Source organism: Bacillus rossius, chromosome 1 (assembly GCF_032445375.1).
Source record: "Bacillus rossius redtenbacheri isolate Brsri chromosome 1, Brsri_v3, whole genome shotgun sequence".
Taxonomy (NCBI): Eukaryota; Metazoa; Arthropoda; class Insecta; order Phasmatodea; family Bacillidae; genus Bacillus; species Bacillus rossius.
This window is the reverse complement of record NC_086330.1, coordinates 150264897-150290361: the sequence shown is the minus strand read 5'-3', so window position 1 is coordinate 150290361 and position 25465 is coordinate 150264897. Positions and strand designations below refer to the sequence as shown.

Sequence of the window (25465 nt, the reverse complement as noted above, 5' to 3'; positions counted from 1 at the left end):
CTGCTTTGCGAGACGGCATACTCAGATCCCGAGGTACCGAACTTAAATGACAAGACATACACAGAATGGGCCCATTTAAACGACAAACTTCATTTTCAGGTTCACCACAAACATATAATAAGTAAACGTAAGTATACGATTTATGGTCTAAACAGCTTCCCAAGGTTTGCACATGACTTTGAAGTTAGGGCTGAACAACATTTTTTGTTGTAAATAGAGAAAGTATTAAAGGGCGCCGTCTGTTCGGGGTGTACGTGTGTTAGTAGGGCGGATGATATGCGCGACACTCGCTGGTATTTCTAGTGCGGTATAGCCACTAAGCGCAAGGCTCTGAATTGGCGCGAAGTTTTCTCGTCGTCACAGGAAAACTGTGAAATTTGAGCGATGACCGTATAACATTATATGGCGAAGAAATGAAGATAATGGTGTAATGCAAGTCACTTAAGAGCTTTCAAGAATCTGTACCGGTTGTTTTACGCCTAAATATTACTCCGAAAACACGCCTTTTACCCATTTTCACTCTTCCAAAAATCACAGTTTAAAAATTTAAATCGAGTTCAAAAGTACTATTCGGCCCTCAGCGATTTCTTAAATGCTTTTCATAACAGACCCCACTCGGATATCTTGAGTAGTTTTGAAATCGCGTTGATTTTCCTGAAGCTCTGCGCACCGTGCGTGTGCCCGGGCAGACGGGGCCCTTACGATAGAACACTGAACGTGTCGATGGTGTTTAACATAACTAATTTCTGAAACCACCGAAAAAACTTGTTGCTGTCATAAAAGGGAAATAATTGGAGGTGAAAACACGTCACAAAAATGTATGGAAAATAAGGTGTTACCCCCAATTGTTTCAACGATTTTTTTTTTACTGCAACAAGTTTAGCGATTGATGTGGAACTTGTTTAATTAAACGTTTTCCAGACGTTCCATGTTCCGTCTTAATATCTTTCTGTATTATTCTTAGTAAAAAAGTTGACCAGTTATATTATATATTTTTTTGTGTGATAAACATGCAGCAGTAATTTGTCGGTAAATTAATGCTCAACTGTATAAAAGTTCCAAGTAAAATTGAACCATTTGGTAAATAAATACTTTCAACCCTCATATACTTTGTTTCGAACCATGTAATTCTGCCGTTTGGTCCTGGATACATTTCAGGGAATTCAAACGCAACGAAAACACTAACATCCCTCAAGTTTTACTAAGGTGAAACGAAATATTACTAAATATACCACTCGGCTTTGTTCAAAAAATTATTGCGTTTCGGAAATCATTCGATACCAAGCAGGCAACACACAACTCGATATTTGTAAAAACCTTCGGTTAATGAAACACGGAACATTAGCCAAGTGCGGAGGGCAAGGAGATTAGCGCCAGATAGTCCGACAATGACTTGGGTAGCAACCTACAGCACACACACGTAAAACTAGTTTCTAATACACATTGCCCCGTTCTGAACCTGGTAATGCAAGTGTCAGCTGATACATTGATCTAAAACCACAAAAGGAGTTTATTAATTATCTAATCATAAGTAATTCAGTTAGCTGTAACGATCATATTTTATTTATCGAAGGTGTAATCATGACCTTTAAATTTCAAATCTGTAACTGTTATTTACTTAAAACATTTTAATAATATCCCTTTTGGTGATAATTATTTACATTTTATATTCAGTCATGTTCCTCTATTCCATTGTGTGCAATCGTTCGTCTTGCTAAGATATAGCACATCTGATGTTCTCTGATATTGTATTTCACATTTCTAAATTGATGTATTTTGTAATTTTTTAAGCAACGTTGTTGGAAAGTTACCCTCGCCAATACACAGAAGAATGTTTTTCTCTACTTTTACGAAAAATTCCTTCGGAAACCAGTTGCCAAGAAATAATTTGTATTACTACTAGAAAGATATCGTAACTTTGTACAAAATATGGCTATGGTTATTTTTGAAAATATAAAATACGTTTTTCAAGATAATAAAGAGTTGTTTCTTACAAAAAAAAACATAATTTAACATTTTCATTGATATTTCACTCAAGTATAGTTTTTTTAAACCATAGAATATAAAATCGAATAGTCAATAATTTGACTTTATTCTGTTTTATAATGTATATTAATGAGCGCAGATAATTTTGGAAAACTATTTAGGGAACGGTATACAAATAACTTTAACTATTGGAGGTACTGGGGTAGCACAAAGCATAAATGTGCGAGTAATAATCTGAACCCAGTATTACTGCGAACATTATTTTATAGCGGCACATCTGTTTTCACGTAATGTGTGCAAGTTTCTGTTCCTTTAAAAAAAATAGTGAACTATAAGTAAGTCAGAAATCTCTTTGGGATTTATTGCACACACGAGTTTCGAAAAACAGGAGTCTCGCTCTCACACAGAACTAGTTATTATATTTTCTTGTCATTATTATTAATTATGGGATTTCCTTGTATATTCATTCCGATAGCTCTCTCGTGTTTGTGGTCAGGTAACAAGTTACCTTACCAGATTCTACCAAACTTTATCCTTCGAGCTGTAAAACTCGCGCAAGTGACCATAACTGTCATTGCTGAATATCAGTTGAAAATTTTTTAGACGAGAATAACAAGGAGAGATATTGTGATAAATTTTACAGGAAAATCTCTCAAACGATAGTAATAATAATTAAGAACTTTTGCGCGACTATTATATGACAGTGATCATGTACAACAAATAAAAGAGAGGTAAGGTGTCTCATTTCCAGAAGGTGCTCTTAAAAAAATAGTTATGACGATAAAATAAAAAAAATTAGTAAAATGTATATATATATATTCTTGAGAGGTATCGTGTAAGATTTTTTTTTTTTTTTTTTTTTTTTTTGCGTATTTGGACGACTTTCTACATGGCCAAGGTTTGAACGTAGAGAGAAATGCATATCCCGACACGCCCAAGTACAATCGCGCTCACATAGCGGCAGTGTGTGAAGGCCAAACTGAGGTCAGCTTTACTTCTCGTCTGCTCACTTTTTTTTACAACCTCCTCCCCACCACGCATCTCGCGACTGGTATATAAAGATAGCGGCGCGAGAACGTCGGCACAGCAGACTTTTATTCTCCTGAAGACTTCAACTAGTCTCAACACACCCACCACCATGTACAAGGTGAGCACGCTTCAGCGTTTCTGGTAACGAACGGGTGAACCAGGGCTTCAAAGGACCCGCCTAGGGGTGTATTTGTGTCGGTGAGACAGGATGATACGTGCGATGCTAGCTGGTGCTTCTAGCGCGGTGTCGCCTCTGGCTGGCGCGCAGTCTTCTCGTCGTGCACTTTATCTCAGCGGTAACCATAAAATTATATGGTAGATAAAGTCAAGTCCCTTGAGTGCTTTTAAAAATCTAAATTAGTTGTTTCATGCCTAAAAATCATTGTGAAAACCCGCGTTTCAGCTATTTTCTCTTATAAAAATAGTTTATAAAAACGATATACGGAAACAAAACTACTCATCCGTCCTCAGAGTATTCTTAAATGCCTTTCGTAAACAGGCATGTCTCGGATATGCTGAGCAGTTTTTCAAATGGCGCGGTTTCTCTTGAAGCTCTGCACACCGTATGTGTGCCCGGACAGGCGAGGCCCTTAATGCTTAACGTCTCTTCGACATCGGCAGGTCATTAAGAGAAGCGATGAGATGACAATACATAGTGTTTAAAATACCCTGTAAACCGATATCAATACATTTTCAGATCATGCAATATCATTTTCTTTATACAACAAGTAATTTATATTTATATATATATATATTATGTATGTGTGTGTGTGACTGTTATGTAAAAGACTAAACACAATGTGGAATATACTATTCGCATGAACGTGCCGATTTTTATGCCAGAAAGCTTAAACCTTTCCAGAGATAATTTCCAAGTGATTTAAGTGGAATATATCTAATGTACGACAGTAGAACTAAAGCGAGGCGTTAAAAAAACCCAAATGAAAGTTAGTAAATCATGCTGGAAATTGAAGTTTCGTGACTTCCAGCGTCGTTACCGTTTCTTTCGGGACTTTCCGTGACCAGTCCGTTGGTCTCGTTATTGTTTCGCGGTCTGTAATCTGTAGACACCCTGAAGTAAGAGCATCGACGTAATGCACGGGTGGTGGAAACGGTAGTACATTGAGAGAAATCCGTGTATGTGTCCGCTGGGAAACGCATCCCCCAAACTCACATAACCCTCCAAGGGGGGAAAAAAAACTAAAAGGATAACAAAACTAATTCACTCCTGGTCACATTGGATATTTACTGCCGGTTCAATTTTACACCGCTGCAATTACGTGTGATGATACACACACACATTTCATACCGCCTCGCCTATTCAAACCCAAGGGCGTACTAAGAATTTCATTTTGGAAGAGAGGTGGGACAGAATCACTTATCCTGCGGTTTGCATCCCATCTGTTGATGTAAATGACAAATGATTTTTGGATTTCGAGGGTGATACAAAACGTCCTTAGCCGCCACGTGGTCTCTTTTAAGAACACGCGTTATTTTCCATCTAACCTCAAGACACTTAACCCGCCGACCATCACGCAACACGTCGGTTAACCGGTAGGCCTATGTAGATGTAGCGTGACAACGGTGGCCGACGAAGTTGCTTTCACTGTCAACCTCACTGCGTAGAGCACTCAAAAGGGCAGGAGTTAACACGTTATTCATTGCATCAGCTTCGAAGGTGACTGGAAGTTCCACAGAAAATATATTTAATTTAATATTTATCTTCACTTGTCGTCGAACAAGTGATAACAGGAAAATAATCGGCCAGCTCACACACATTCATTTCCACTCTGCTCAAGAAAGTCTGGGTCTCGTTGTAAAGCAATGTGTCTAAAACATACCTAGCGAACCATAATCAGGACTTTTATCAGGACCATTAATTATATATAATCTTCGCAGCATTTAATTTTAATGTGCTACTATAAACTAAAGTGAGACGTCATAAAACAAAATTCAAGTGAGGAAAACACTGACGTTATAAGTATTAAAACTTTTGTAACTACTGTACATTTCTGGTCGTTTGAGCGCTTTCTTAAGTTTTGTTACTTGTTTCGTGACACCGTGTAAAGGCTCTGCTCCGCTTGTCACAGGCCGTGCTGATCCTCGCCGTCGCCGTGCTGGCCTGCGCCAACGCCGGAGTGATCCTGGGCGCCCCCGGCCTGATCGGCGCCCCCGGCCTGATCGGCGCCCCCGGCCTGATCGGCGCCCCCGGCCTGATCGCCGCCCCCGGCCTGCTGGCCGCTGCTCCGGCGGCCGTGGGCATCGCCCCAGCCCCGGGCTACGTGGCCGTCACCAGGGGAGCCGTGCACGTGGCTCCTCTGCCGGGCAACGTGCCCTATGCCAGCCACCACGTGAACCTGGCCCCCGCCCCCGGCACTCTGTGAGCGGCGACACCACCCACCTCCTCGCTCCCTCCTCCTTATTGTTCATAAATAAACTACAGTAATGTTTTCAACTATATCGGTATTTTTCTTCCTTCCCCACGACTAAAGGATGCTAAGGGCCGAATTCAGAATTGTCCTACGAAAGTACATCCCACTCATTCACCTGGAAGCCTCTCCACCTCTTGTACTTCATAAATGCCTTTCAAGTGAATGCCTGTTACCATTTGCTTTCAGCAGAGATCTGGCAACACTGCATCAAATTTTCTGATGTTGAACTTTTGAAGAGTGCGTGTGATAAACAGAGATAGGAAAGGATCCAGATGGAGCTTAAGGTCTGTTTCTGAGGGGGAGGGGGGGGGTTAGGGGGAGGGGATGAAGCCTTGAGAAGAGGAGAAATCAGTAACCTTCACTTTCTTATAACGGCCTTTTACTTGCAAATCTATTCGCTGTACTAGTATTTGTAGTTACAAGACCTCATTTTTCATGATTTATGGAACGTAGCGAATCTTTACGTTCTTTAAAATTGGATTACATCAGAAATATGACTTTTTTCCTAGAACAAAAATTGTACAAGAGTCGACTTAGGTCAGAGAAGTCTGTAATGCATTTTTTGTCTTCCTGCTGTAGTGTATGAAAGCCTAAGGCAATGTAAAGAAGAGATTGAAGCAAAACCTTAACAGACTGGGAAAATATATTTTCACGAGTTAAGTATGCCTATCATATTATGTAAGTTTAATGTTAAATTTGGCCTAATATGTGTTTTGTGTATAATTTCATACCAGATTTCATGGCAGTACGCAGCAACACAGTAGACATTTATGTGGTCAATATATGGGGAATAAATTAAAAAAACAATCAGATTAAACTCGGTGAAAATTACACAATGCCTGAAAATATTTTTGACTATCAGCTGTGACATATTACTGTCACTAATGATAAGACATAAATAATGTTCATAAACAAATATCTATTGTTAATGCCATTTTAATTGTGTTAGTTACCAAGCCTGTGCAAATACTAGTTTTAAGATGTAAAGCGCATATCAAATCAAATTTTAAAATATTTGCAAAATCAAATCCAATTGCAAAATAATTGTTCTTGGCGAAGCTGTATTACAATTATTTTTATAAAATACAAGATTAAAATAAAACTTTTTTTTTTATAAATGTTTGTGATATTTGAACTGTGATGTTGAAGTGATTAACCAATTTGGTCCTATATATAACATAAATTATAAAATAACCATGCATAAAATTAATACTGAGCAATCATAACAGAAAATCTTGTACCTTGTTTTGATTTTTTAAGTAACCAACTTTAAAATATTTTCATGAGCGAATCTTCGGCATCCAACTTTATAAAGCTTTGGTATAAAAAAAAGGGCAAAGCTTCACATCAGACACAAAGCGCTTCAAATAAAATAAATAGCAAATTTCCTGGGGAAATCGAATTGAATATATAAAAAAAATTCAATTAATTCACTTAGTCAAAGCTTTGCATTGGCCTATGAATGAATAAATGTAGGAATTTCCCCATAATAGGGGCCTACAAATGTTTATGTGAATTGTGCAATTAACTACACCGTATTGTAGAACAATTCAATATATAAACACAACACTTAATGGTGTCAATGTAAAAATATCTGGGTATTGGGATTGCCAGTGGAAAATTACTACGATATCACCATATATGTATATACTAAAGTAGTGAATTTTAATGATTCTCAAAAATGGTATTGTAGAGTTCAAATAGTTAACTAGTAGTTCACCATTATAACAGTTGGTTTAGTTTAGTTAGCTACAAAAAAAAAACCTGTTAAATAATGTCAATGTTTGGTTAGGTATGCTACATCAAATACTGTAAAATCTGTGCATGGGTGGTTTATACGGTTAGCCATAGTGAGAAAGACGTTGAAATGATTACCAAAGGTTTGCAGTAATGATTATCTAAAGCAGCTGAAAAAACTTAAAAAGATTAAAAATACTCGTGCCTCATGAAGAAAACAAATTGTCGAAGAAATACTTATATGTGACTGGAAAAATAAATAGGAGGTTAGCTACATTGAAAATAGTTGAGTAAAATGGTGTTTTGGAGAGTTGCACATTTCTCATAATTAATTTACAAAATGACATTATGAAATTTTATGTCCATTTTCCCACTAGTTTTTTTAATGAAAAATCTAATCTCCTCTATTTTTTAGAGCATGAATGTAAGCAGAGTGAGTACTGAGGCCTAACCCACATACCTGTTTCAATTAGTTATGTACTTGATTATTTGGAATAAAGGATAACATTCTGCAGGTAGGTGGATGTGCTCTCCACACAAACAATAAAAATTTATGATTTAAAAAATTGAAAATAAATTTTGTAGTTGAAAACTGTTATTTCATGGGATGTATAACAACCAGCAACAAACAAAAAAAAAATTTTTTTCTTCAGGAATTCATTCAGCTCGTAAAACCACTTTAAGGACTGTGCTGAAGTAAGCTTTATCCTCTGGCTCTATCCGTACTTCCAGGTGCATCATCACACAGCACACTTGGGGCGTCAACAGCTTAAGTCAGTCCGCACAAACACTGCAAATTCCATCCTGATTTTAACTGGATTTAGAAGAAATAGTACCACTAATAGTAGCACCTACTATGGCGTGACTTTCGGAAATTTCTTGGGTAGTTTTTTGTTTCATGGTCTTTAGATCCTAAAACCACGGTCAGCTTATAAGTATGAGTGTGCACACACACACAGATATGTATATGTATAAAAAAAACTGCCGTAATTTTTCACAAATCGTTTTCAAACTATTACATAAAATATTGTAATGGAAAATCTTGGTTGAGTTCATTAATGAGCAATATTTGACCAAAGGGGTAGAAATGGGGAAGGTTTTTAGACAAACAGAAAAATCACATTTGTTTTAAAGACCAAAAACTTGTGTCTAAATGAATTTTTGATATGACCAACCATAACTGCAAGGGGTGGAAATAAGGGTTGAAATAAAAAAAATAACTTTTTTAAAAAAGTAATACTCTCAAATCCCTTATAATTTTATGTATAAATCCTAAACTTTATTTAAAACTTTGGGTAAAACAATTTTTTTTATATGACCATGATAGCAAGGGTTCGAAGGTTAAAATAAAAAAATAATAGTAACTACCTTAGTTGGCATAAAATGAAATTTGTTCTAAGGTACCTATTCAATGTTGGGTGCATTGAGTTAAAAACATTCATGATATTTTCACAAGGAAAATGAGAAAATGTGTAACTGATAATTTGATAATTTTGTAATATTGCAGAACATAAAGATGTTACATACATTATGTTCTTACAAAGTTTCAGAAGTTTATAGAAGTTTTCAAAATATTTTCAGAAGAAATAGGTACCCTCTTTTATCGCGTAATCGTCGCACTCGCATAATCGTCGCACTTATATTTTAGGCTGTACAATTGGGATAAAAAAAAACTTCACGCGTAAACATTGCATGTTGGTTTTGGTCCCGCTATTAGATGCCGAGCGCTTTGTGTAGGTATCTTTTCCGTATAAAACGATTTATTTTAAAGTAGAAATCTAATATTTATTCGGACATTGCCACTTACTTATTTAATTAACGGAAATACGAAGTTGTTTGATGTAAATTACCTTTTAAAGACGTTTTTAAACGTTATTACCTTTATCTATTCGTTTGCATAGTCGCGATGTACCATTTACAATAATGTAGAAAGCGCTAGTTGGTATAGTTCGTGTTTGGTTATGTTGCTTCCTGTATAGAGCGCGCACAAGTAGCTGAATATTGATATCTCGCCGATTCCTGCAACGCGCGCTCTCTGTCAACGGCCGAGTTAACTACATTTGATGGCCTGCATTCTTTTGTGGCAAGTGTGTACTACGACACGTTAGTTCACGTCACAGATTCTAGTGGCTTGCGTTCGCGTCAGAGTTTTGGTTTTTCTATTTAAAGTTGAAGAAAGGTTTTTGTTGCACGACTTATTTATTTAAATTGTTTGGCGTGCTCCTTTAAACTTCACTTTTTAAATAAATGTACTTTCCATGAATGGGTTTTGTTTTCATAAATAAATTTAACTAACAAAAAAATTTTTTTTTTCTCGCATAATCGTCGCACCCCTACTTTTCAAACTTGATTTTAGAATAAAATGTGCAACAATTATGCGAGAAAACACGGTACTCTGAAATCTACTTACACCTGTAGGCTGTGCCAAAAGGAATAATATAATTTTTCCCTAAAAATGTGTGATGATATAGACAGAGTGTATAGATAAGGATCTTCTTCAATGAGTTAACTTTAAATAAAAATTATAATAAGACTACAATAGTGAAGAGGTTGTACCAGGCCTTTGAGGGCCTCAAATGTGTGGTTTTCATGTTATCTGTCACAAACATTATTTTTTATGCCCCAAGAAATCAAACTAAATTTATGGAGCTAATACAAAATGGACCTTCCTACATGTGTAATAAAAAATAAAAATTATAATATAATTGAAAACTATCTTACAGGTTGCACCGGGACCTAAGAGGGACATCCAATGTATGGTTTTCATGCTCTCTCTCAGAAACATTATTTTTTATAAAATGAACTCATACTTATAAAACTAACATATCGGGAGGGACCTTCTTACTTGCGTGTACTATCAATAAAAGTTAAAATATGAGAGTGAACCATCTTTTATGTTTGTGGACCTCAAATGTGTGGTGGCATGATTGATGGAATGCAGCATACAGGCACATGTGACAGAAATGTTTATCTTGCTGTAGTTGAAATAAGGTTCGGTGCTAGATGGTGCACATAACACTGAGACGCTTCAATTGCCCAGAGAACCTGTGGTCCAGCAGGCCCTCAAGGCTAGAGTCAGGAAGGGGCCCCTTGATGGATCTTGACACATCATAGCATGTCCATCATTTTTTACCCTAGGCCTGTAAGAAAGGTCCTCATGACCAAGATACTAACACGTTAGGTCATCGGTTCCATCCCAAAATCTCAAAATTTATGAACACCGAGCTGGTACCCAGTGTTACTTGCAATCTTAAAGGTCACACTAGCTTGAGCTTCAGTGCATAATTGTATGGCGTAAAACCCTACAATCAAACCTTGAAGAGAATCTCACACTTCATTGGTACAATTGTGGAAATTGGCCAAAACTAATTCTGACTGCAAATATGTTTTTAATGCACCATCAATATCAAATATATTCTAATGATTTAATATCAATGCAATAAGTGCATTTGTTTACTAGTTATTAACACTGAATGATACTTAAGTGACTTCCACTGATTTCCAAGGTGATTGCACAAACCCGCACACTGAATGTCAGCCAAGACCTTATACAGCGAAACCCCTTATTTACGTTACCGTTATTTACGTTTTCCCGTTATTTGCACTATATTCTTCAGGTCCCGTTTGGTTCCCATATAGTCCAATACAATACTTTCCCGCGAATTACGTCTCAAAAATCGAATCAATCCCGCTATTTACGTCACGTAACAACCATAAACAACCAGAAAATACCGTGGAGCTAGTAGGCAATGAACATTTTAAATAGCAAAATATACATATTTTATAACATGAAAAGTTGCTTTTATTTCTAAACATGTAATAATTTAAGCCTAGGCGTGTAAAAGTACGAGTAATTATAGCAGGAGACAATCTAAAATGCACGAGGGGAAAACGTAAACTCATGAATGTACAAACATGGCTGCTTGTAAGTTCTGATACTGTATTTATGTCACAACTTAGCCGAAATACTGGTACGAGACATAAACTTCACAAGATAAAATGAGCGGTGTCTTGGTAACTGTTTTATGTCTTTTATAATTTGGGAAGTATTGTACAGTTGACGCCATATTTTTTAAACTAACCATTTATTTCTGGGGATCGTAAATAATTAATTATTGGTATCAAGACATCATGATAAACGTAAACTTGAACATGTCACGGCAGCGAGAAAACTGGTGCGTATACCAATAAACTGGTATTAGAACTGGACAAAATTGGTACACGGGAGGTGGAGCTTATATTTTTTTCCGCTAAGCTCGCATCTATTGGTTGGCGGCTGATGGCGTCATGAGTCTGGGCGGAGCATAGAGTGCGCATGCACCGCCGCGTCGTTACAGCAGCTGACCGAGTACAATGTAGAGGTGGGTTGTTACAGCAATTTTCGGTATCTGTCCCAACCTGATACTGATACAGCATTGTACCATGTTACAAGTCTCTGATACTTCTGTATCAGACGGTCCCAGGAGGCAACAAAGCTCCGCGTACGCAGACCGTGCGACCGGAAGGAGAATCTTATACATTATTTATCACGCCTGGTAATTCTCTACCTCTGATACTCTCATGCCCGCCTGATACAACCAGTATCAATCAGTTCAACATTCACTGCAGTTCGTCCTGGCCGTGTATCACCATGTTGCGGGCTGTCATGCTTTGTAGTTAGTATCTTTATAGTGAAATAAGGAATGGATAAGTGCACGAAAAAGACTTCATTTGTGTGGAATTTTTTCACGGAAAATAATGAGTTTGCTAATTGTAATTTGTGTAAACAAAAACTGAGTTATAAATCATCGACTAATCTGAAGAAACATTTGAAAAAACATTGATATAGTATGCTCACTAATGTACCTATCTGTTTTTTTATTTTTTATTTTTGATAAAATCGTGAATTTTTAATGTATGAAAACACTAGTTACTAATTGTTTTCGAAAAAAGAAAGTCCATATGTTGATTACATCTGTTATTAGTGTCAACTGAGAATTTATTTGCATTTTCATAGCTGTTAGGTGCACAAATATAAATATTATATCTTGTATTAATGTACTTTTTAATATTAAAATTTCATTAGTTTTATTATTGAACGAGACGGTGCACGCACTGCGCACTGAGCGTACTTTGAAGTAGGACAATAAACAAAACGACTTGTAACCAGGGCTGCCACTCTGATATTCATGAAAAACCTAGATAACCTACAAAAAAAACCCAGACACATGGGTAAAAAACCCAGATGCGTCTAAAATGCTATCGTTGAAAATGTTTGCGTACTAATTCAAAAATATAAACATAACTAGTTTTAATATAAAACAATTAATTACCTTACAAGACTGAAAACGGTTAAATACAACCAATACAAGAAAATTACACTGCAGCAAAATGGCTGTATAAGTAATTCTTGGACCAGCACATATCATAAAAAAAACCTACAAATATATACATGACAAAACAAACACCATCACTGCATTCTTTAAACCGGTAATTGTTTTTATAAAACTGCATCATGTACGTTAGTCTTTATTCAGAGTCTGATTCTACAAGATTGGTTTGAAGGTTAATTGTTGCATTGGTTTTGTGTTCTGCAAGCCTCTTTGAAGAATGTGTCTAATTTAATATTCGACTGAGCTTCTTGAAAACTAGTTTTGTGTTTATATGTATTTTTGTGTGTGAAACACATAGACTTGTTTGCATTTATCAAACAGATATTGCAACAGATACAGTAGCTACTAACTTTATTATTGTTTTAGGTACAAAAATAATTAAAATTATAAAAAACCTAGAATTGTTGGAATTCATTATTTAAAAACCCAGAAACCCAAACACCATTGGAAAAACCCAGATCTGGGTGGAAAAACCCATGAGTGGCAGCCCTGCTTGTAACAATATCGCTTTGCGCCTCTCCTTCAAGGCTTCAACGCCTTCCCCTGCGCTTCCTCCCCTACATTCTTTCCCTTATTTTTCCCTTATTCGTCGTTCCTGCTCCCTCCCCTTTCACAAGCTCCGCCCAAGTGACCGTCATCTGCGATCGGGTACTGCGCTCATTGGCCGTGGTGTTGTCCCAGGTGAATTCTGAACTGATACTAAAGTCTCTGATACTTTTCAAGTGTACTCGTTTGCCGTTCCTGATACAGGCGTATATCAGTGACAAAGTATCAGGTAGATACTTTTCGACCCACCTCTAGTACAATGACCTTTCTCCGCGTTTGGCGCGCTATTGACGGTAAATATTCATCAATTTGCGGCCTTTTCTTAAAAAATTTTTTACTGTGAGCAATGTGTATGTAGCCCGTATTTGTTATAAACCCTGCCGGTTGCAACTGTATTTATAATTTGGAGAGGCAAATAATCTCCTTGAACAGCCAAAAAAGCAAGCAGAAGAAAATTTCAAATTTATTTTTTAGGAAGTAATCAGAAAAACATTTTGGCTTTCATTCTTTTTTTATTTTTGTCAAATGTGGTAAATTAATAATTGATTAAATACTAAAGTAAAATTTGTTGTTAGTGTGTTTGTACCTGCATTGTAGTATGTGCTATTAAACAAAAGGAAAAAAATTCTAAATAAGGTAAACTGTACTCCTTTTTATACTTTTCCCTTTATTTACACTTTCCCGCTTTTTACACTTTTTTACTTTGTCCCCATGAAAAGTGCAAATAAGGGGTTTTGCTACTTAGCATCAGGGCCGGAACTAGGAGATTCGTTAGGGGGGGCAAAGCTTAATTTGCCGCCCCCTCCTTACCAACATTATAAAATACACTTTTTCGTTAGAAGCGGTGGTTGAAATGATACCATTCCTTTATACATAATTGAGAACTTTTATTTATCAAGTACACTAATTGGAAAACTAATACAATTACATTTTTTTATTATAATATATTAGACTGTTATCAAACTATTGTTTATTGTTTGCAAAACAGTGAAAATTAATGTCTTACCAATAAGTTTATTAAGTACTAAAATTACATAAAGAACATGTGATTCTGAATTAAGTATAATATTGTATTGATAACCATACAAAGAAATTCAGTTCAAAATTTAATTTTTCGAGCATGATTAGCTGCAAAAGTGTTAATAATATCATCAAAATTGATCAAAGCAGCTCGTTTTTGTTCAATAGATATAATACTTAGATTTGTTAATCTCTGCTGGTCCATCGTGCTTCTCAAATAGCTTTTAATAAGTTTAAGTTTACTAAAACTTCTTTCACCTGACGCAATTGTAACTGGAAGGGTGAAAAACATTCTCAGAGTTTGTTTTTGGAAATAAGGCTCAACATTGTTGATGCTGTAGCATCTTTTAATTCATAGTCTACTGTTAATGCATGGTGCTTAAAACTTTCAATTTCAAATACGAATTCTTCTTTGTTAAGATCGGCACTGTGTTTCCTAATTCTGCTGCTTTGATTTTTATTCTTCTACTTCCATTTTAGGAATTTGAACACCTTTAAAAATCCAAACTTATTGTTAGTGTTCTCCAAAGCCTTAAACGTGTTACTCAGTTCCATAATTAATCTGTCAATGACTTTAAACATTACTTGATGTAAGTTTTTTGGACATAAGCCATTGCTAAGCACTTTTTCTGTAGAAGAAAACTAAAAAATAAAATTAATAAATAAGTAAAAATAACCAAAAGACAAAAAGCGCAAATTAAGCAAAAAAATTCTGTTGTCAACAGAATTAAACACCACAAAATATTCCGTAACAGGAATATGGTCAACAAACAAAGAAAAACAAAGAAAAATTTACTAAGAGAACGAAACAAAACCACAAATCATGACGACACAATAATATTGAACCCAAAAAAAATTCAGCACAATGGTTGAAACGAGACAAAAACACGACAAAACGAAAAGACGAAACAAACACAATAGATCTCCAAAACAGAATAGAACGATAAAAACCCCACAAATGATGACAGAACAAAAATATTGAACCCAAAAAAATTCAGCATAACAGTTGAAACGAGACAATAACACGACAAAACGAAAAGACGAAACAAACACAATAGTTTTTCCAAAACAAAAACAAGCGACGTTTCGGGAACTGCTATCTGCTCCCGTCCTCAGGCAGAGACGCACATGGTACGAAAACACAGGAGCGACTGAGTAGGGGCTGGAAAAATGAGGGTTTTTATCAGAGAAAGGGCTACATCTTGCTCAGCCAAGTGATCACCCGCGCAACGGGTCCTTGAGATGCCAGCTCTCATCGCAGTGGTTTTACTCACTCAAGACCACAAATTATGGTAATACTTGTTTCTTAGAGTGAAGTAACGCATTTTAAGTACGAATATATTTACAAATTATGCATAATCAAGTTAAATAGAATTTCTTAATTTCTTGGTTAACTTATTGGTTGCGATATGTACACTTTCAAAACTTTTTTTAATGACTAGTTTCAACTTGTTTTAGTGAACCACTTTTCATATTTTGCCGCCCCCTGATATTTGCCGCCCGGGGCACATGCCCCCCATGCCCCCCCTTAGTTCCGGCCCTGCTTAGCATTCGGCCAGAGGCTTGTTAGTGAAGTTCTAGATTCCGAAAAGTGTGTATCAGCCCATGGCAATCCCAACTTTCAACAGCATCTGGCTTCCTCCGAGATTTGCCAATCAACGCACATTGGCCTTGCCTGATAATGGACACAACCATTGTGTCTTACACAGTTGATGGAGTGGCCCATCACGTGCAATGCCATTCCTACAGAACTGAGTTCTTTCTCTTCTGTGATAATAGTTATTTATAGTTTGTGAACAGAACTCTCTATCCCAGGCTTAGGACCCAACAAACAAGTGCATGGCTTACTGTCCAAGCTAAATAGCCAGTACAGTAGATGCAAAGCGAACCTTACTAACCTTTCTAGAGGATGTTATGATGAAAAAAACAAAAAGAGTCAAAGAAACAAAGACAAAGTGTATTGCTTTTGGGCATGCTATGGCCTCGATTGTTAGACCACGCACATTCATGTCTTCAGTAATGAGCAGCCTTTCCCTCTTTCTCTACAGGAAATATGCCTCTAAAAGACAAATTGATGTTCTAGCAAATTTGGGTTTTTGTTCATCGTATTATGAAGCCCAAACATTGGCATTGTCTGCTCTCATGCATGCTCAACCAACTTTCAAGTCAGACTCATTCAGCCAATTCATGTTTGACAATGCTAACTTTAATGTGTCCACCATCGACGGGCTCAATTCTTTTCTTTTCATGCTATGGGTGGTATCAGATGTATTACACCGTCCAGTTCTGTGGAGAAAGGATCCGACATTCCTAGACTGATCAACATGCCAACATCGCGGGAGACAGGAAAACTCGGGATTATTCCACTCAAAACATTCCACGGTAAGGAAGTGGGGTTGCGAACAATCATGGTGCAAGAATTGGTGATCCCAGATGAACCAGAACATCCTTATCCTCATGGAACATTGTGGTTTGTTGCTAAACATCAAGGTACAGTAAAACCTTTTTGTTGCGAACCCATTTATTGCGACCACCTCTCTATTACAACCCGATTTCGAGGAACCGTGAAAAAATTGCCGATAATCCGAAGAAAATCGGGCAGAAAATAAGATTCTTGTAGTGAGTAGCGTGTTACTGCGTTTCTCTTGCCGAGTGCCGACTTGTTTTAACTGCCGCAGCGATGTTTATTTTGACAGCTCAAGCAATTATCTTTTCCCGTGGGTTGATAGAAAAAGGTCGCTTCACCCAGCATAAAAAAAAAAAAAGCTACGCCACTTATTCCCCATGCAGGAAACACACTGGCTGCAGTCTGTCTCCCCAGCATTTATCTTTCTTCTAACATTCCATGTCTCACCTCTCGCGCAAGCAATAACGAAGCGACCACGCATTTGGCAGTTTTATGCTTTGTTTGGTGACAGCAGCTTGATTTTATTCTGTATATTCCTTTTCATAGGACCCTTGCTATTAAAATACATTTACAGTAGAATCTTGCCGATGCGACCCCTCTCTGATGCGTCCATTCCATTTATACGACCGATTTTTGAGGAACCGTGAAAAATTTGAGCAGAGAAAGTCAAAAATTTGAGTAAAATCGGCTGAAAAACAAGTCTGTTACACTTTGTTGGGCGCTGTGTGTTCACATTTATCTTGGCGAGCGCTGTACTGTAAGCAGGCAGGCATACAAAAGACGGCTAAAAATAGATACCACCCCTCTAGACTGTCCACGCTAGCCAATACCGGTAAACTGTGCGCATCACCTGACAACATCTGCGCGCGCGTCTATTGCCATCCCTGTCCCGTGCCGAAGTATTAGGTGCTTCAAGTGTGTGTGAGAGATAAGATAAAGAAGGTGAAGAGAGAGCGAGCCCTGTCAGCAAGTGTGTTTGTGAGAGGGGGAGACAGAGATAAAAAAGAGCCACCCCTGCAGCAAGCGGAAGTGGTGAAGGTCGACATTTACCGTCACTCTCTCGCTAGCTGCTGCTGGTCGCCAGCCCCCCACCCCCCTTTTCTCACTCTTTCTTTCTCTCTTTCTCACTCTCTCACACACGCACACACACGCGCTTACCCTACTTCTCGCATTCCTGCACGTCAGCCGGACGGACCAGAGCGATAAGCGCCGCCAGACCACCCGTTGTCACAGGACGCAACCTTTCAAACGCCACACTAATACAGCACGCCACACTAATACAGCACGCAAGAGACATAATAAACCTTTAATAAAAAGTTATCATTTCAACACTAAATCGTCTGATTTTTCTATACAAAGATGGCGAAAATGGACACGCTGCACTGTGTTGAAATTTTTTTTTCTCGGCAATGGGAGCTCCAATATTGCTTTCTAGGGTATCATTTTTTTCGGGAGACATCGTGCTATTTAAATACTGTAATATTAATTTAAAAAGTTGTCATTTTTACACCAAAGACTATTTGAATATGAAATCTATACGAACGGTGATTTTTTTATGTATTTTTTTTTTGGAGGGGGGGGGGGGGGGGGGGGAATTGGCCCGAATTCTCTATTGCGACCATTCCGTTTATAAGTCCGTTTTTCCGGAAACCGTTAGGGGTCACATCAGCGGGATTCTACTGTATATTTAAGTTTGAAAGCTTGTAAATTCCTTGCCAGAGATGACTGAACTCGAACTTGGTGTGAAAAGTGACATATTTTGACCCCTCCCTCACCGCTTTAATACACCATTCATAATAGCCCAATTTTACGGGAGAAGGGAGGGTGAAATGAGCATTTTCTCACTGAAGGTTTTTCAAAGGAAGCGAAGTTGGGGTGTTATATGGGAGGACACTAGATGGTTTGTGTGTCTGGGAGGGATGAGCTAGCCTTGAAGAATGTTAACGGGGGAGGGAGGGGTGAGCTTATGCCCCCAGCCAGCCGGGCGAGCTTCGTGTGCACCCACTCGCGTTGCAGAACCTACAGCTGCCATATTTTTAAAGGAAATGTCCCAATATTTTTTTGTTATTCTTACATGAACATTATTGGAAGTATTAAAGCCGACACAAAAATACGCTGTGTGTTAAAATTAACAGATTTTAATGATATTTCATTTCGTTTTTTTTTTTTTTAATTTTTTTTCTGATTTTCACATTTTGGTCAAAATGTCCAATTTTTTGACGGTTCCCGAGAATGTATTCGTAAAATCACTGCTTCGTTAAATCCGGGGTTCGTGACATCGGGGTTCTAGTGTATTTAACTACTGCAAGCAGAAAACGTACATGTAAACTAACCAGTAAAAATAAACTGTCTTTTGACATATTTTCTTTAGAGGTGGCCTGTAGGGCGACGGACTTGTCATGAAGGTTGAAGTGGGTTTAAAGCAAAGCCGTCTAGCATTGTGAGTGACAGCATCCTGCCTTTGTACGGCTGGTTTCATAGTGAGTAGGGGGTTTGGAAGGGGGCGGGGGGGGGGGGGGGGGGGGGTTTGAAATGAACTGAAAATTTCGGAAAACATCTATTACGACCCTATTCCTGGGAACTGTGAGGGGTCGTTTCAGAGAGGTTTGACTGTATTTCAATACCAGAGTGGAAAGGATACATGCAGTACATTACAACAGGACACTTCAGTGAGAAGACAAGAGTTGTTACTCTTCCCTTCATAAATTCTCCTCCCTCCAGCTACGATACCATCTATACAGCATTACAATATGCAGCTAATTTATGTGGAAAACTTATTAAGCAACAGTGCTTGATCACCACGTTTGACCAGCCTCTTTATTGGAAGGCCAGAGAGATTGTGGCAGCTGCTCCACCTGACTCAAAACTTTCAACATGTGAGGTGCGTCTTGGGGGATTCCACATCCTGATGTCCTTTTTGGGAGCTATTAGCTATTTGATATCTGGAAGTGGTCTGAGGGAACTTCTGAGTGTTGTCTATGCTCCTCTGTCAGTAGACAAAATGCTGCAAGGCCGTACTTTTGCCAGGGCAGTGAGAGGACATTTGCTCGCAACCACAGCTTTGTCAACCATAATATTAGAAAACATCCAGTTGACAGAAGAAGAGCAGACATGTATTGAAGAAGTAACATCAAATTTTATTAACGAGCCTCCCTCTGTGCTTTCAATAAATAAAAATTCTCACCTTAAAAAAGTATCCATGAAATTCAGAGCTGCACTGGATCAATTCAGTGATAAGGGACCACCAGCAAAACTTTGGGTGCAGTACTTCAAATTGGTATGCCTGATGAAAGAGTACAATCATGCTGAGAGGTCTGGGGGTTGGAAAGGACACCTTGATAGTGTGAAGCGAATGATCCCGTACTTTCATGCTTCAGGGCACTTTCCCTACGCCAAGTCGTGCCATTTATACATCCAAGATATGGAAACTCTGTCTTCAAAACTGACAGCCGAACAATACAACAAATTTGTAAATAGCAGTTACTTCACAATGCGCCAATCTGATCGCTTTTGGTCAGGTGTGTGGTCCGATATGACCATTGAGACCACCCTCGTGCGAGCATTTTCTAGCCAAGGTGGCATGACTCGTGGTAGAGGTGTGACAAATAGTACTCAGAAAATGGGTAGTTGGAATGAGTGCGACCCATGATATTTGCACCTCCATTGAAGAGTTTTGTGGGGTTCTATTCACGTCAAGTGAGCAGCACAAAGATTTTGGACAAGCCCGCCAAATTAAGGATGCAGCTGATGCTACCAAACTAATTCAGTGGTTAGGGAAGTATTTTCCCTTTCCGGCTACCAGCGACATCATATCCATTGCGACGGGGGTGGTTGGTGACAAAACAATTACATGGTACAATGCTGTTACAGTTGGTAAACAAGCAATAGCTAAAATGGTGAGTTGCCCATTTTCTGATACTAAACTGTCTCGAAAAAATCTAGCACTCCCCCTTTCGACTGTAAACTCGTCAATCAAGATCAATGACGAAAAAGTGTCGGTGGATCCTTTTTTGCTATTCCAACGCATAGCCATCAGCAAGAAAACTGACCAAGATTTAAAAACTTATTTGCAATATGAATTAGCTCTTTTCCCTTTGGCTTTCTTCAATGAGGGTGGGATGAGGAAATCGAGGAAGTCGGTTCTCTACAAAGAGCTCAAAGCAACAACCAAAGAAGTATATGCGACACACTTTGACATTGTTATGGACGGAGGACTTCTCCTCCACAAACTTATATGGCAAAGAGGTTCCACGATATCTGTAATTTGTGATGGGTATGCCAATTTCGTGAACAGCCACTATCGTGGAAGGAGTTGTACTTTAGTGTTTGATGGGTACACGAGATCATCATCAAGTACCAAGGTCGCTGAGCAGCAAAGGCGGTACCATCTCAGAAAGTCAGCCGACATATATTTCAATCAGGAGATAGTCATAACTGTGAAACAGGAAGACTTCCTTTCAAATGTCTACAACAAAAGTCGACTGATTAACATGCTAAAGGTCACACTACAGGCACATGGAATCAGTACCCTTCAAGCACAGAACGATGCAGATGTCCTCATTGTAGACACAGCTGTAGAGTTATCACATACCATTGCTGTTGCTGTTATAGGTGAGGATGTTGACCTAATAGTCCTGTTGATGGCCAAAACACCTTGCGACCAGGATATAATTTTCGTAAAGCCTGGACGTGGAAACATAAATCCATCATTGTTTTCTTCCCAGGAGCTTCAGACCCAGGGGCTGCGAGATATACTTTTTCTACTTGCCTTCACTGGGTGCGATACCACCTCAGCAGCCTTCCGAAAGAGTAAGCTTGGATTTATCAAAATGTATTTGAAGTCTCCAGATGTCCAGGTAGCTGCTGCAGTTTTCTCAGACCTTTCCTCAACAAAGGATGATATAGAGGAAGCTGGAAAAAAGTGTATTTTGAGGTGGTATGGGGCCCGACCTAAAGAGAAGTCTTTAAACGCTTACCGTTACCAATCTTTTGTTAAATCGGTAGCCAATATCAAACCGGACATCTCATGCCTCCCACCAACTGAGGGGCAGCGAAACAACATTCACTGAGGACATATCACCACGTCCAGACGTGGTTGGGACATAAGCTGCCTCCTCAGATGTATGGGTAGGAGCTAACCACCAATAAATTTCTAACACCGGTGCACAGTGAATAACAGGCTGCACAAGAAGAAATATTAAAAATGATATTTTGCCGGTGCACGAAGGATTGTGCCACCACCAAATGTGGATGCAGAAAGGCATCTCTAAAGTGTTCCCCTGCCTGCCAAAGTTGCCAGGGTAACTGCCTTAATGGGGGCCCCCTCTTGGACAATGAGGATGAAGAACTCGACATCGATACTCTGCCAGTCATTCTCCAAGGTCTATCTCCTTCCTCAACGGATGAAGAGGAAAACAAAGCAGAACCCACCCCAGGGCTAAGTTCCCATGACGAGCCCGGACCATCCCACCCCAAAAGAGCCAGGAATTGATAACAACTATTACTGCACAATTGTACTATAAGGTAATAATATATTATTAACTGAAAAGTAACATAGTTCTACAAAAACATTTACAAGTTCATGTGTCAGTAAAATAGTTAAGTACAAATGTTGTTGCCTCTATACTCACCCTAACACAATTATTCCTTTGCCGAATGAATGTACAGTTAATAGATAAATATATTACACATTATTAATTGTACATTATATATTTTATAAATGTAATGGTATACAAGTGTTCTTGCTTGTGTAAAGGGTCATTATTGCTCCTAATTAACAACAATTCAGTGATCCTTGATAAAGTGCCAATTATGAGTATTATTAGGAAGTTTTCATCATATATAGTAACTGCATTTCTTAAGGGGTATAAGATTGAGCAGTCAAAGTTGTTCCATTACATTCAGGGTGTCGAAAATAGTTTTATACGACACCAAATTAATTATGCTGTTAAAGATCTAGGTACATAAGTTAAGGCTAATATATAATATATCTTCATATTATTTCTTTATATACCACTTAGCCTATATGTAGTTGATACTTGATACTGTTTCCGCATATTAATACGTATGTATTGGCTTGCATTTAGAGTTAGATCAGTGGAATAACAAAAAAGACAGAATTTAAACTATGCTGAAAAATCTCGCTATTTACACAAAATGGTAAAATTGCTCTAACTTTACAATGATTGAAGATAAAATAAAATTTTTTGGTTTTTCTTAAAGAAAATTTATTTCTCTACAACTTTCTTTCTGCATGACCTTTACGTACGACGAACGGATAAAAAGATATCTAGTCAAATAGGACAAAAAACGTAAGAAAAAACATTTACCCCCTAAAAATTAGCGAATTTGAACGCAAATATCTCATAAACTATGGGAGATAGAGAAAAATTGAAACTAATAAGTTTTGTGGAAAATTTTTATCAGCTTTATTTTAGTATAGATTGGTCTTTTCACTAGTGTGTATAGTTTCCGAGATATAAGAGAAAAACCGAAAAAAGGGACCTCCTACATGCCCCCCTCCCTCCCGCTCACCCTCTAGAAGTGGGGACTTTTAGTATGTTTACCTCCTTACTAGTCCAAACAAAATCTCAAAGTCAAAAATTGTGTTCCTTCCATTTCCCGCTACAACTTTTCATTGACTGGACTATGTCCTCAAATGGTTTACTAGTGCCTGTCACGAAGGGTCAAAGATTAATGATTCACGCAGGTGGTGAAAAAGGTTTTATCCCAAATGCTCTTGCAATGTGGAAGTCGCACCAGGCAACAGGGGATTATCACAAAAACATGAATAAAGATAATTATGAAAAATGGCTCATCGAACAATTAATACCAAATCTTCCACCAAACAGTTTTGTTGTGATAGATAATACTCCCTATCACAATGTAAAAATAAATAAAACGACTACCTCCAGCTCGACAAAATTGGAAATGCAGCAGTGGTTAAGTAACAAGAATATTTCCTTTACTAGCGACATGCTCAAACCAAACTTGTATAACCTCATAAAGAAGCACAAACCTTCGTAAGTGCAGTACTCGGCAGACAGACTATTGGTAAATAGTGGCCACACATTACTTCGTCTGCCCCCTTATCATCCGGATTTGAATCCGATAGAAAGCATATGGGCTAAAGTTAAAGGAGAAGTCGCTTCAAGAAATGTTACTTGCAATTTGGCAAATGTAAAAAAACTTTGCAAGGAGATATTTAACCGAATGGGTCCAGAAGATTGGATACCGATTTGCAATCACGTCGAGACACTCAAGAACGAATACTGGGATAAGGATGTGCGTTTTGAAATTGAAATTGATAAAGTGATTGTTCAATTAGGTGATGCAAACAGTGACAGCAGTGACGTTTACACATTAGACTCTTCGGATGGAACAGTCAGTGGCGTTGAAGAACTGAGGTAGTGCTTGGAACGTCAGTGGTAAGTGGTCAATGTTTTCTGCTTTTCTCTACCTGCTGTGAAAGGTCGCAGTATCTGCTTATACCCCCTCCTCATCCACCCGACCCCCCACACGTGTTGCAGTCCCTACTCCTCATGTGTGACATAGCTCAAGCTCGGAGTTATATTGCGCCTAGTGTACTACTTGCCCTATTATGCTGGAATCCTCTTGGTTCACATTTCTGTAATTTAATTTTGGCTGCAAACTTTTTTATCTTAAAGAATGCATGGACAACTGAAATTATATATTTTTGAGTGATCTTGTCTTTTTGTACTTTACACAACACTTAAATTTACAGAGAGTTTTCTTACATGATGGCTATTGAAAACAGGGTATATATTTGTCTAAAAGATTTCAGAAAACAAAAACATATAAAATAGGTACGTAATTAACAGAAATATTATAGATATTAAAATAGAAGATTCAGAAATTTCAGTTTCTGATTTTGAAATTGTCATGTATTCAATTTTTTTTACATTACTTAGTTTTTTCCATGGAAAACATAATAAAAGGGTTCTACATTTACAATTTTTTTTGTGCATAAAATATATAAAAAAAATAATATTGGCATTTGCTACACATGTCTAAACTTCCAATGTCTGCATCTTTTAAGCAAATGTTTGTTGCTCGGCAATGTAGACCTAATCATAAATCTTATAAGTTTCAATTTTTAAATATTTTTTTTTTTATTTACTACACAACAAAGTTTTGTAAATAAGTTTATAATTATTATTACATCAGTATTGATATTTGTAATTTTACTGATACCAGTTTTCAAACCATTAACCAACTATTTTTTCCCTTACTGTTCATATCAACATTTATATTTCAAAATTGGAAGTACGTATTTCAAAAGCTTGGCATCACAAAGTTTACAGATTCAACATAAAGTATAAAATGGAAATACACATTTTTAGGAGATAAAATTTGGCAACTTTTTTTTTTTTACTGTAGCTATTCATCAGAACTGTAGATAGCAATGGCTGCAAATTCTTCGGAAGTTGAGTAGCACCACAACTGGAAAAAAAACAGAATCAATGGACATGAAACACCAAAACGAAAGTTATATAAATAATAAAGTACAGCAATAATTAAAAAAAATATATATATCATTCCTAAAAATTTAAAATATAATTAATAGGTTTTTAATTTGCAATTCATAGGTAGTTACATGTAAATAAACCACATGTTATAAAAACGTATTTTAAAAATTATGTATATGAATTCCCAGTTAGATCATTAACATCTATTTAACCCATATTTACATCACTGATACTGGTAAATACTAGGGTTGGGCATGTTGATTCTTTGGTGCTTTGATTTCACTGATTTTACCATGAATCGGAACCATCGATTCTCAACCTATGAGGAAAAATGGTACCATACCTGCCAACTTCTTAGTTTGGTCATCAAGAAAACTTTTAAATTGGGAAAATGTATCGTAAATCAAATGCGGCAATTTTTTACATGCTTTATGTGCAATTATTTTC

General features: G+C 37.6%; 2 protein-coding genes across 2 annotated transcripts in view; one reads left to right on the top strand and one right to left on the bottom strand.

Moving 5' to 3' along the window:
* Positions 1-3057: 3057 nt before the first annotated feature.
* Positions 3058-6574, top strand: LOC134546284 (adult cuticle protein 1-like). Its single transcript, XM_063388992.1, has 2 exons — positions 3058-3133; positions 5106-6574. The coding sequence occupies exons 1-2, from the start codon at positions 3125-3127 to the stop codon at positions 5397-5399; spliced, it is 303 nt and encodes a 100-aa protein (XP_063245062.1). The 5' UTR covers positions 3058-3124; the 3' UTR covers positions 5400-6574.
* A 17837-nt stretch (positions 6575-24411) lies between these two features.
* Positions 24412-25465, bottom strand: part of LOC134546283 (mediator of RNA polymerase II transcription subunit 15-like) — a 121649-nt gene continuing 120595 nt past the window's right edge. Inside the window, exon 15 of the mRNA XM_063388991.1 lies at positions 24412-24992. The gene's annotated coding sequence lies outside the window, so the exon portion shown is untranslated. The remainder of the gene's footprint in view (positions 24993-25465) is intronic.